This window comes from Lucilia cuprina, chromosome 3 (genome assembly GCF_022045245.1).
Source record: "Lucilia cuprina isolate Lc7/37 chromosome 3, ASM2204524v1, whole genome shotgun sequence".
Classification (NCBI taxonomy): domain Eukaryota; kingdom Metazoa; phylum Arthropoda; class Insecta; order Diptera; family Calliphoridae; genus Lucilia; species Lucilia cuprina.
The window spans coordinates 4,320,368-4,334,856 of NC_060951.1; the positions used below are offsets into that span (position 1 = coordinate 4,320,368).

The 14,489-nt window shown below is 24.8% G+C and overlaps 1 protein-coding gene across 1 annotated transcript in view; it reads right to left on the reverse strand.

Annotated features, from left to right (window-relative positions):
• Positions 1-14,489, reverse strand: part of LOC111686646 (basement membrane proteoglycan) — a gene marked incomplete at its 3' end in the record, with an annotated part of 66,323 nt that overhangs the window by 22,007 nt on the left and 29,827 nt on the right. Inside the window, exon 2 of the mRNA XM_046945942.1 lies at positions 7,482-7,592. Coding sequence (XP_046801898.1) covers positions 7,482-7,592 — 111 coding nt within the window. The remainder of the gene's footprint in view (positions 1-7,481; positions 7,593-14,489) is intronic.

Consider the following 14,489-nt stretch of genomic DNA (forward strand, 5'->3'; position numbering starts at 1 on the left):
CTAATCTAGACTATAGTCTGGACGTTAGAGTAAACTATAGTCTGGACTATAGAATAGACTTTAGTCTGGGCTATAGAATAGACTATAGTGTGGACTATTGAATAGACATATAGACTATATTCTGAACTTTCTATAGACTGCAATCTAGACTATAGAATGGACTATAGAATAGACTATAGTTTGGACTATAGAATAGACTATAGTCTGGACTATAGAATAAACTTTGGTCTGGACTATAGAATAGGCTATAGTGTGGATTATAGAATAGACTATAGTCTGGGCTATAGAATAGACTATAGTCTGGACATTAGAATAGACTATAGTCTGGACTATAGAATAGACTGTAGTCTGGACTATGGAATAGGCTATAGCCTGGACTATAGATTAGACTGTAGTCTGAACTATAGAATATATTATAGTATGGACTATAGGATAGATTATATAGACTATATTCTGGACTTAGTATAGACTGCGATCTGGACTATAGAATGGACTATAGTTTGGATTATAGAAAAGACTATAGTCTGGACTATAGAATAGACTATAGTCTGGACTATAGAATATAATATAGTCTGGACTATAGAATAGACTACAGTCTGGATTATAGAATAGACTATAGTCTGGAATATAGAATAAACTATAGACTGGACTATAGAACAGATTATAGAATAGACTATAGACTGGATTATAGAATGGACTATAGTCTAGACTTCAGAATTCTACAATAGTATGCAGTATAGAATAGACTATATATGTAGCAATCTTTAGTCGGTATCATAAATCGAACTATGATCTGAACTGAAAACTATAGTCAGGCCTATGGACTAAAACCGGACCTAAGTTTCAAAGCAACTTTATAAACTATTGAGATGTAAGGGGTATCTTCTGCTTAAAACTAGATTTTATAAAAATTTCTTATTTGTCTTAAGTAGATGAGTTTTAAAATGAAATTTTAGATTTGCCGGCCAATTACACTGTAAAAAATTTGTGTGTTAGTTTTTAAGCCAATTGTAGGTGTATGTAATTTTTCAATATTTCAAAAATTCTTAACTTTGTGAAAAAAATAATGATTAATATGAACAAATTTACAATTAGTAAAGTTAATAAATTTAAAAAAATCTTCGAGAGATGATGAAATGAATGAGAGAGATTTTAAAGAACTTGATTTCCAAAATATAAAAAAGCCATTTTCTGATTGATTATTATATAGAAGAAACATACTAGGAGCCGGTGTAGTAGTAGTAGTTAAAGTTGTTGTCGTTGACATCGAGGTGGTCTTTAAAGTGCTGGTATTAGGTTTAGTACTGGCTGTAGTTTTTATAACATTAGCCGGTGCTGGTGATTGTGTGGTATTTAAATTATTTTGTGTTTGTGCTCTATATTCATCACAACTAAATTCATCGGTCATGTCATTACAATGATAGAAACCATCACATCTTAAGTGCAAGGGAATACACACATTATTGCCACAACGGAATTGAAATTCTGTACAAGGATTCTTATCAGAGGCTTTATTGTATACAGCAGGATAATAATAATAATATTCATTCATATCCTTTTGATGTAAGGAACCAGCATTTAAACCTCCAGGCCTATAGGGACGATAATGGGATACCGGTGGTGCCGAGGTAGCAGGACGTCGATGATGATCGGCATATTCTCTAATGATTTCATCCTCATCGAAGATATTTTGATTAAAATCTTGTAAGTCTTTAGGTTTTAAGCATTCAATTAAACAAACCGCATGCACCGTTAGTTTTTTTTTATTAGGGAGGAGTTTTTTTTTTTTTTTTTTTTTTTAATGGGGAGGGGAAAAAACATGCAAATTTTGTTGTAGCAGCCGATTTTTGTTGTTGTTGTTGGTGTTTGTAGTTTGGATAGTAGTGAGATAAATCATTCAGTTATCAGCCAATTTGTAGAAGAATTTTGTATAAAAATTTTTTACAGTGTAGTTAATTTTGTTAGAATTTTTTTGTTGTTTTTTTAGTTGTAACCATAACCACACAATTATGATTTTGTTTTTCAATTCAAAAAAGAAAAGTTTTATAGGAAAAGGAAATAAAAAGAAAAATTGTTGTTGAAAATTAATCAAAAATCAAAAATTTTCAGAAACTTTTCTTAAAAGTTTCTCTAACTAGGAAATAAACACAGAATACAGAGCTGGGAAAAGGCGAAAGGCAAGAAAAGCTTTAAAAGCTTAAAAACTAAAGAAAAAAGCTTTTATCTCATATAAAAAGAGAGCGAGAGAGCATCAGCTAGTCAAATTTTAAACAAAAAACAGGGACTCATTTTTCATAAGTTAATAGATTAGCCACCACCACTTAAAACACTCAAAGAAACGATGGAATAAAAATACACTTACCACAATCTGTTTCATCAGAATAATCATCACAATCATAGATATTATCGCAAACTTCACGCATGGGTATACATTGACCATTATTACAACGGTATTCATTATATTTACAATAATCGCCACTATCATCATCACCGCCTTTTTTTTTGTTTTTAAAGGGCGTGATAAATTTCAAATAATGGCCAGTTTAACAAGGGTTAATTGTAGCAAAATGGGTTAATTTTAGAACAATTAAAGAACATGCAAAAAAGGGTTGAAAAAAGATAAACAATTTTGATAGTTTTTCAAAATAAAGAAAAATATTTACAAAATCTATCTAAATCTACCAACACAGGAATGAAATGGAATGGAACGGAATGAAACGGAATGGATTATAATAACTATTTGAAAATAAAACATAACATAAACACTTACTTTTTAACAAACTTAGAGAAATAATGAAAAACTAGTAATGTTTAGGTTAAAGAAACGAAATGGAATGAAACATATAAAATGGAAATTTAAGAAAATTATTGAGAAACTTGTGATATAAAAGAAAAATGGCAAAAAATTCAATAAATACAGGATTTTTTCAAAAAAAAGTAAAAATTCTTTTCAAAGGAACCAAATGGAATGAAACAAATTTCAGAAATTTGAAATAAAATGATAAAAACTAAAGTATAACAAAGAAATTAAAAAAGAAAATGTAGAGTAATTAAATAAAATGTAAAATTTTCACAAGAAACAAAATGGAATGGAACAAAATTGAGAAAAAAAATCTACTAAACAAAAGGCTTTAACGATTAAACTTAAAGAAAAGATTTTTTTTAAAAAAACATTAGAAAATTTACTATTTTCCTTAAAAGGAACAAAATGGAATGAAACAGAGTATAGAAATTTCTAACAAAATGTTCAGGAATCAAGTTAAAACAAATAAATTGGCAAAGAAATTCAAGAAAATTTTTATAAAAATTTAAATTTAAAGAAGGAACAAAATGGAATCGAACAAAACTTAGAAAAAAATCTGCGAAACAAAAGGCTTTAACAAATAAACTTAAATGAAAAGGATTTTTTTAAGGAAATCATAGAAAATTTACTATTTACCTTAATAGGAACAAAATGGAATGAAACAAAATATTGAAATTTCCAACAAAATCTTTAGAAATTAAGTTAAAACAAATACATTTGCAAAGAAATTAAAGAAAATGTTTATAAAAATGTAAATTTAAAAAAGAAACAAAATGGAATGGAACAAAATTTAGAAAAAAATCTACTGAAAAACGGCTTTAACAAATAAACTTAAATGAAAAGGATTTTTTAAAGAAAACATTAGAAAATTGAACATTTTTCTTAAAGGGAATAAAATGGAATGAAACAAAATATTGAAATTTAAAACAATTTTAAAACAAACACCCACCAATTTAATGGACAACAACTTATAAATGAAAATATTGTTAAGAATTTTTTAAATTGTTATATGAAATGTATTTATCTTTCTATGAAACGTTTTGGAATTGAACACTTTTTTTTTGGTAAATCAGAGAACAAAATAACAGATTTAAAAACAAAATGGAGAGTAAAATGAACAACAAACCAATCAAATAAAAGTAAAATTTCTTATGGAACAAAATGGAATGAAACATAAATTTTCTTAAATTTCCACAAAAAATAATAATGAAATATATATAAATGAAGAAAATGAGCTAAAAATAAATGGATTATAAACAAAATGTGTATTTTCCCTAAAGAAAGAATTTGGAATGGAACACTTTTCAAAGAAAATTGAAAAAAAACTTATAAATTATAACAAAACTCTAAAAAAAAGAAAAAAAATAAAACAAAATTTAATAGTTTTGTAAAGAAAATTATTCAGGCAACGATTTGGAATGAAACATTTGTTATATTTATGTCAATAACTATTTTAAATTTTTTGTTTTGTATTAATCATTTAGCAACCAAGACTAGGCAAACTTAAAAATTCATTTAGAATTTTAATTATTCTCTTTAAGTAATAAAGTAATTTTTATTTTTAGCCGCTCTTAACGTTTAATGCAAGGCATGAACATGTTCAAACTTGCATAAAATTTAAATAAAATTTCTAAACAAAGAAATGTTTAATTCATAAAAAAAATAAATCAATTAATATTTATAAATGACAAATGATGACATGGTTAAGATAATTTGAAAGGGAACGTGTTGAAATTAAAATAAGATCGAAATAATAACAAAGACATTCGATTTCAAAGGGCTAAAAGAAAATAGAATCAATTATAGAATTGTTAGGAGTAAACTGGTCTAGAGTAGTCTACAGTCTGTACTATAGTATTGACTACAGTCTGGACTATAGAATAGTCTATAATCTGTACTATAGTATTGACTACAGTCTGAACTATAGTATAGTCTATAGTCTGGACTAGAGAATAGTTTATAGAACTATAGGACTGTCTACAGTCTGGACTATAGCATAGTCTATAGTCTAGACTATAGAATAGTCAATAGTTTTGACTAGAGAATAGTCTATAGTCTGGACTATAGAATAGTCAATAGTTCGGACTAGAGAATAGTCTATAGTCTGGGCTATAGAATAGTCTTTAATCTGAACTATAGAATAGTCTATAGTCTGGATTATAGAATGGTCAATAGTTTTGACTAGAGAATAGTCTATAGTCTGGACTATAGAATAGTCAATAGTTTGGACTAGAGAATAGTCTATAGTCTGGATTATAGAATAGTCTATAATCTGGACTATAGAATAGTCTATAGTCTGGACTATAGAATAGTCAATAGTTTGGACTAGAGAATAGTCTATAGTCTGGACCATAGAATAGTCTATAGTCTGGACTATAAAACTGTCTACAGTCTGGAGTATAGAATAGTCTATAGTCTACACTATAGAATAGTCTATAGTCTGGACTATAGAATAGTCAATAGTTTTGACTAGAGAATAGTCTATAGTCTGGACTATAGAATAGTCAATAGTTTGGACTAGAGAATAGTCTATAGTCTGGACTATAGAATAATCTGTAGTCTGGACTATAGAATAGTCTATAGTCTTGACTATAGAATAGTCTATAGTCTGGACTATAGAATAGTCTATAGTCTAGACTATAGAATAGTCTATAGTTTAGACTATAGAATAGTCTATAGTTTAGACTATAGAATAGTCTATAGTTTAGACTATAGAATAGTCTATAGTATGGACTATAGAATAGTCTATAGTCTGTACTATAGAATAGTCTATAGTCTGGACTATAGAACTATAGTCTATATTCTAATACAGCCCATTGTGCAAAATTTTATCTTTAATTTTTACCCCTATATAGTATTATCATTCAAATGTTTATCACGTTTTCATTTCATTCACATTTATGAATGAATTTTTAACTCATTAAATGTAAATACATTCCACGATTTTTCTCAACATTTTACTATAAATTCCTAATGTTTATTTGAATGCTTAACAAAAAACTAGTAGTAGCTGTCAAAAATGGGTGTAACATAAAGTAAAACATTGTTGGCATAATAATTTCAAAATGTTTTAAAATAAATTAAAAAAAATACTATTTTTAGCAAAAACTATAAATGAAATTAAATAAATAAGAGGAATTTTTAAACAAAGGAAATTATGTAGAAAAAGGTAATAACTAATTAACTAGGCAACAAGTTAAAGATTCAAGAAATTAAATTAAAATAAGGTAAATTAAGAAGAAATGAGTAATGTTTGAAAATAGAAGTAATAATGTAAAAAAGTTTACAAAATATTGAAAGAAACTTAAGAAAATTTCTTTGGTTTTTAGATGTTTTTAAAAATATGAACAAAAATTTCTTATAAAAGAACAATTTTGGTGAAAATAAAAATTAAAATTTTTTTTTTTTTGAAAAATCATCCTCTTTTAAAGAAAATTTTATAGAATTTAACTGTAACCATAAAACCCCTTAAGAGTTCTTAAACGAAAACCTTTTAAATTTTTTCATTTTGTTTAGAAATAAACAAGTTATGAAGATTTTTCCTACAAAACCTCCTAATTAATATTAGTCATACGTACTGGTGGAAAATTTTTAAAAATCCTTAATATCTTTATTACTAAAAGAAAATTTTAAAACTTTTTTTCTAATAAATAGCTCACCATCACAATGTCTTTCATCTGATATATCTTCAGGACAATCTATATTGCCATTACAACGAAAATTTTTCGAAATACAAGTGCCATCATCACATTGCCATTTATCATGTAAGCAGGCTAAAGAAATTTTTAAAGATTTTTTTTTTTTTTTTAAGAAAATATAAATAGAATTCTTAGATATATAAAAACATACGACATCCTTCCTCATCGGAACGATCATGCGGACAATCGGCATGACCATCACAACGATGAACTATGGAAATGCAAGTAAAATCGCGACAAGTAAATTTGCCTTTGGGACAAAAGAAACGTAATTTGGGCACAACTATTTAGATAATTAGTTAAACAAAAAGAAATTTGTTTTTTACAAAAAGTTTAGAAAAATAAAGGGAATAGAAAAGAAAGAAAATACACATTTAGATATAAAATGAATTTTGTACAATTTTTTTTATTTACAATGAATATTGATGTTTTGTCGTGGAAATACTTACTGCTATCACAATGTTCTTCATCATCACCATCCAAACAATCTGTTTTACCATCACAGATTTTCGATTCACTAATACAATTGATACCATCTCTACATTGATATTCTATATCACTACATTCGGCCGCTTTTTTGTTGTTGTTGTTGTTGTTATTGATGGGTTTAAAGGTTAGTAGTTAGTTAAAACATAAGTTTAGTTTTGTTTTTAGCAGACATGCAGTTTTGTTTTGAAGAGGGTTAAATGTCAAACAGTTAGTTTTTTTTTTGTTTGAATTATTAGCCATTAGTTAGAGTAAGCAAAGTTAGAAAAAAATTATTAAAAAAATGTTTTAATTAAAATTAGTTTTCTTATTTAGTTATTTTTTTGTAAATTAAACTAAACTATTATTATTTAAATAATATACTTAATATTGTTAACTACAGTTTAAGCTTTTTATATATATAGTTAAACTATAAAAGGAAACTTGTTTAAACAGTTTCCTTTTGTTATAACTAATAAAGAGAAAAATAGAAATTAAAATTTTTTCAAACTTACGACATCTTTCATCTTCGTCATCACCATCGGGACAGTCCATGATACGGTTGCAACGTTTGCTGCCATCAATACAATCGCCAGAGTTGCACTTGAATTCATTAGGATTGCATTCTGCAAAAATAATTAGAAAAGAAACAAAAAATAAGAAAAAAATTTAAATTTTTTTAACAAAAAAATATTTTTAAATAAATTTTTTTTATAATTAAAAAAAATCTCTAAAATTTTATTAAAATTCTTTTATTGTAAACCAAAGTCTTTAGTTTATTATGGTTTTTAAAATTTTCAATTTACTACATAAACAACAGAGTTATGGGCAATTTACCAAAACAACCTTATAATTAATATCAATCATACGTCCCGGTGGTAATAATTTAAAAAAATTAATTTTTCTGTAAATTTGCTAGAATTTTGAATAAAATTTAAAACTTTTAACAAAATAAACAGCTAACTAAGTAATTGAAAATACTTTTTTAAAGAAAATTATTAACAAATGTTGTAAAAAATAGAAATTAAAATTTCAAAATTTTTCAAATATTATAATTTTTTGGAAAATTATTTTTGATTAAAAAAATAATTTTAAAAATATATTATTAAACATTTAAAGCCTAAGCTGTTGAAAACTATTTAGAATTTAAAAAAAATTTCAGAAAACAAAAACAACAAGAAAGAAATTTAAACAAAACTGAAAAATTTTCTTTATTTTTAACTAAAAATTTTAACTTTTTTTATAAAAAAATTTTGTTAAAGAAAAAAATTTTTGAAAAATTTATAAAATTAATTTTAGCAAAGCTTGAGGTATAAGCTTTTAAATTATATTTGAAATTATTAATTTTTAAATTAACAAATTTTTAAATAATTTAAAAAATTAAAAAAAACTTTTGCAAAAATTCTCTTTTCTTTTAATTTTTTTCAACAAAATTTTTTTTTTTAATTTTTTTTTAAATAATATTTAAAAGCTTTTAAGCATAAGCTTTTGAAATTTATGTAAAATTTTAAAATCCTTTAGAAAATAATTATCGTTTGAAGAAATTTGTACAAAAAGGGATTTTTTTGGAAAAAATTTACTTTTTTAATTAAAAATGTTGTTCAACGAAAATTTCTTTAAAATTTATTAAAAATACTTTTTAAAAAGCTTGAGTCAGTGGTTTTCGAAATCCATCAAAAAGAATTTTAAATTATTTAAAATACAGCAATATTTTGAAAAAAAATTTAAAAAAAGAAATAAAAAAAATTCTGCAAAATAATTATTTTTTTTTAACAAATAATTTTGTTTGACGAAAAATTTTTTAAAATTTAGTTAAAATATATTTTCAAAACCTTGAAGTGTAAGCTTTGAAAATTCATTTAAAGTTTTAATTTAAAAAAAAAATTTACAACATTTTTTTTTAAATTAAAAAAATATCAATTTTTTTTAAATAATTTATTTATTTTTTTTTTAAATTTTGTTTAAGGAAAAATTTTTTAAAATTTATTTAAAATATTTTTCGAAAACGTTGAGGTGTTAGCTTTCAGAATCCATTTAAATTTTTAAAATCCTTTAAAAACTAAAGAAATTATAAAGGATTTTATATAACAACCCAATAATTAATATCAATCATACGCCTTCAACCAAAAATTAAAAAAAATGTGAATTATTACGAATTTTATTAAAAATTTTGTTATTATTTGTATAAAAAGCCTTAGTTTTATTGATAATTAAAACAAAAAAAGCTGTTGAGCAGCTTTTAATTATTTGTAATAAATGCTTAATTTCAATTATGACAAATGAACTTCATTTGCCTGCAATTAGTGTTTTTGTTGGGTAAATTTGTTAAAAATTTAAGGACTTTCTCTAATTACTGCCAGCAAACTTTTCTTAAATCTTAAAATGATTAACAATTTTTCTTCTTTAAACAAACTTTGTTATTGCTTGTTTGAAATACAAACCTCTTAGTTTCCAAGTAACATCCTGTTGCTTATTAATTGTTCACACTTGGCCTTAAATGTGTTTGAGTTTTTTTTCTACTTTTCTTTAGGAAAAAAAAAATAACAACAAATATTCTTTTGATGTTTCCTTTTTCAAGAACATTCCTTTGCTTAAACAATGTTAAGACAAATCAACAAGTTTTGAGAGTTTGCGAATGAGGGTTGAAAAAAAACACTCATAATTTGGCAGTTAACATGAATAAAACAAACAATAACACTTGGCTCAACTTTGGCTAAAGGATTATATTGTTGTTTTTAAGGATTTCGACAGCAAAAAGGAAAAAAAAGAAATCTATATACTTTATGCCAACAAAAAGCTAATAGAAGCTAAACAATAAGCGATAGAAAAGGATATATTAAAAATAAACAGAAAATAAGAGAGAAATATAAAGAAAATATGTATGAAAATAGCAAAAGCTAAGGAGATTTATGTAAGAATTTAATAATTTAAAAAAGGAACAAATTTTAATTTTTTAAGCTATTTAAAGAAAATTTTTAAAATTTTCAAAAAAAAAATTTTTTGGAAAATTTATTTTTAAAGAAAATTTTTGTTAAAGAAATTGCAAAATTTTTAAATCTTTTGTAAGTCGATTTAAACAGTGAAATGTTAGCTTTCCAAAACTGCTTTTAGTTTTAAAAAAGCTTTAAGGTAAATCAAGTTATTAAGCTTTTTCTATATAAACCACCTAATTAATAACAATCATACGCCTCCTTTAAAAAAATGTTTAAACATTTTTTATAACCTAACTAAAAGTATTTAAAAAAACCTAAAACTATTTGTTTAAAGTTAAGTTAAATGTTAAGAATTTTAAACAATTTTTTTTTTAACAACAAAAAACTTAAAGTCTACTTTTAGGCTTTTTCTTTAATAAAATCAATTAAAACTTTTCGTTAAAGTTAAAGAAAAAAGAGCGCAAAAAGAAACTATTGTTTATTGACAAAACTAAGGCATACTTTTAGTTTTGTCTCAATTATATTAACTAATTATTAAACCAGAAAAGTTGTTGGTTGCCAAAAAGGCACAACTTTTTAACTTCACTTTGCCCACAACTACAAAGGACATTAAAAACTCTAAATAAAAGAAAAATTATTTATGAACTTTTCTCTATATATATAATTTAAATGTCCAATTCGTTTAAGTTCTAGATAAGTTTATGCAGTTTTTGTATTTTTTTTGTTATTTTAAAGCGCATTGCAGATATCATTGAGACATTTATAAGGTTTTAGTTTTGTTTTTATAGTTTGCTTAAAGTTTGCAACTTAAACGCCTTACAAATGACAGTTAAAAGAAAAGTAAGTTTCTTTTTTTGTTTTTGTTTTTTTCTCAGAAATCATTAAATTTGCATGTTTTCGGGCAAAAATGCAAATGAGGCTCTAAAGCTAAAATCAAAGTAATAAACTGAAAAATATTATAGAATAAATAAATTTAAAAAAAAAAAACAAATAATTGAATTATTTTAAATGTGACTTTTTCCCGTATTTTGTCTTAATATAAAGCTTTAAACAAATGTTTATGAAATCTATTAAAATTTTCTTTAATTCTTGTCAAATTTATAAAAAATTTTACAAAAAAAAATTTTTGTAATATTCTTCCAAAAAAACTTAAAAAATTGTTAAAGACAAAATGTTTTTTAAAAAAATGTTCTTCCATAAAATAAAGCTTATTGTGTGTGGTTTTATTGGTTTTTAAAAATTTTCAAATCCCTTGAGTATTGTTAAAGTTATTAGCATTTTTCCCCAACAAGCTGTTAATTAATATCACTCATACGTCATGTAGCACAAAAAAGTTTATTAATGAAAATTTTCTAATTTGAAAAGAAAATTCTGAAAAAATTGATACAAACCATAAATTCTAATGTTTGCTTTTTAAAATAAAAGAAATTTTCATAAAATTTTAGAAATTTTTTAAAATTAAAAAATTAAAAAAAAAATAAAATTTTTTGTCTAAATTTTTAATTTTTTTGTAGCATATTTTTAAGCAAAAATTGTTTATAATTAAGAAAGGTATTTTCTTTGAAATAAACCCCCAAAAGTAGGCTTTACATATTTAGCTTTTGCATCATAATATCATCTCGTTAAGTAGGCTTAATAATTTGCCTAAACACACACACAATTTTTTTAAGGTCATGGCATGTAAATACCTTACAGAATGTGTGGGTGGATGTTCAAAATCCCTCACTAATCATATCATAATCCTAACACACACACACACACAAAACGCACAAACACATAATTGTCTGTTATATTGATATACATATGTCCGTGTAAGTATTTGTGTATTAGTCATGTGCTTGTGTATCGGTATTTGTTATCCGGATTTCAGAAATTTTAAACACCTGCTATGCGTGAATTTTCTGGTTTTTTTTTTTGACTAACATTATGCCTGTTGATTTCGTTTTACAGCAGCAGCAGCAGAAAACAACACTCCCCCAACAAAATAACAATAATTTAGGGTAATTGTTTGTTTAAGTACCAGACAGAGAGGCTGGGAAAATATGCTGCGGAAAACTTTTTCGTTTCATTTAACGGTGGAGGGGAGGATGCTGAGTAAACACTCATACACTTTAGAACTTGATAAAGTTTTAGGGGGAAAACTAAATGTATTATATTTTCCCTTAAATTAAGCACAAAAACAATTGTTTTTGAATTGTTTATTGCTAAGTTGGGAAAAAAACTAGCCTAAAAAATTGGTGACATTTTGGAATTTTTCATAACTAAACGGGTTAACAGTAAAAGAGACAAGTAAATTTTTAAAGGAAAAAAGTCGAAATAATTGAACAGTTAAACACTAATACAAATGCATAAAATTCATAAAATACGTTTGCCTAATTAATATCAATCATACGCATCAGTACCATCAGTAGTCTATAGTCTAGTCTATAGTCTTGTTTAGTCTAGTCTATATTCTAGTTTATAGTCTAGTCTATAGTCTAGTCTATAGTCTAGTCTATAGTCTAGTCTATAGTCTAGTCTATAGTCTAGTCTATAGTCTAGTCTATAGTCTAGTCTATAGTCTAGTCTATAGTCTAGTCTATAGTCTAGTCTATAGTCTAGTCTATAGTCTAGTCTATAGTCTAGTCTATAGTCTAGTCTATAGTCTAGTCTATAGTCTAGTCTATAGTCTAGTCTATAGTCTAGTCTAGAACATAGAGTGTAGTCTATATTAAAATCTATTGTAGTCTATTGTTTGTACTTCCGTGTTTAGTTCTTGTTTTAATCGACAGTCTAGTTTATAGTGTAGTCTATTGTATATTAAAGCCTATAGGCCTATAGTCTAGTCAAAGGTCTAGTCTATAGTTAAGACTTTTTTATATCGTTTTTTTTTTAACCTATCTAAACTTTAAAAAATTTATTTAAAAACTCTTTTACTATCTTATTTGCTTTTCTGTAACCAACATGCAATTTCCCTGCAACTTTATTGATGGAACCAAAAGCAATGACACGCAAATTGTCATCAATTACAAAAAGAAAAGCTAGAGTTATTAAAAAATTAAATTGTTGTTTTTTTTAACAAAAGCTTTAACAAATTGACAGTTTTACATAAAATTATGCAAAAGAAAGAAAATAATAGACAAAATCAGTAAATTATATAATAATCTAAAAAAACGATTTTTTTCTTTAAATAGAAAGGAGATCCGTTAATAGTTTGTATTAATTATATACAAAATATTTGAATTTATTATAATTTATACATAAATCTTTCAAAATTTCCTTATAAATTGTTAAATTTTGTATTTAAAATTTTTTTATATGAAGGCGTATGATTGATATTAATTAGGAGGTTGATTGAAAAAATTTGCCATAACTTTGGTTATTTCTTAGGGATCTTAAAATTTTAAATGGGGATTGATAGTAAACATTATAGGCTTTAAAGTGGTTGACAGTAAGATACTAAAGGTTTTGTTGTAGATTTTATAACATTTTTGTAAAATATTTTTTCTTAATTTTTTTATAATTATTTTTTTATTTTTACTTTATTTTGTATTTTATCTCAAAATATGTTTCAATAACCATAATTTATTTTTTCGTTATAATATCTTAATTAAGATTTGAATTATTTTTATAAGTTTTATTTATAAGTTTCTTTTTATGGTAATAATCATTTTACGAAATTTATCATTTGAAGCATTTAAACAAAAATCGAACTTTGCGTGCTGGTAATTACTTACTACATTACCATTTGACATTTATATAATAGATATAGAAAACCAAGATAAACAAAAGGTTAAAATAATAACAACTACTTACCGGAAGTTTTACGCCAACAATTAAATGAAATGAAGGCTGAATTAAAAGGGTTGACATGGGCTCAAACGGGAAGAACTTCAGCTAAAAAAGAAAAAAAATATAAGAAAACAATTTAGTTTAAATCTGGAAGAAGTTGTAAAAAATTTAATGAAATCATAAGTTTGTATTACTAGATTTTAAATCTAAAAGTTTTCTTTTAATTTGTAAAATTTTAATTTCTTCTTATAATTTTAATATAGCAGGACGTAATATTGATATTAATTAGTGGATGTTTTTGGAATATCTTTAAAAACTGTTTTGTATAAAATGATTTTATAATTTTCCTTGATATATTGAAAAAATTATAGAAAATTTTCCTTTCATAATCTTAAGTGCTTTCTTTTTATTTTTAACATGCATATTTTTTTTGTTGTTAGCTTTTATTTACTTTGCAACACTTTTTGCCATTAATCAATTTCTTAATATTCTTACATTAACGTAATCTGATTATGGTTAAGGAAATGTAAATTATTGAACAAATAATGTTCTTTGAGTAAAGGAAAAGTGTGCGAAAGCTTAAACAAGTTACTAAGTGTTAGAGGATGAGCATAAAAGGACCAACGTGTAGGCTATAGACTACATAGACTACAGATCAGACTATAGAGTATACTTTAGACTAGATGATAGGTTAGACTGTAGATTTGACTTTAGACTAGACTATAGACTGGACTATAGACTAGACTATAGACTAGACTATAGACTAGACTATAGACTAGACTATAGACTAGACTATAGACTAGACTATGGACTAGACTA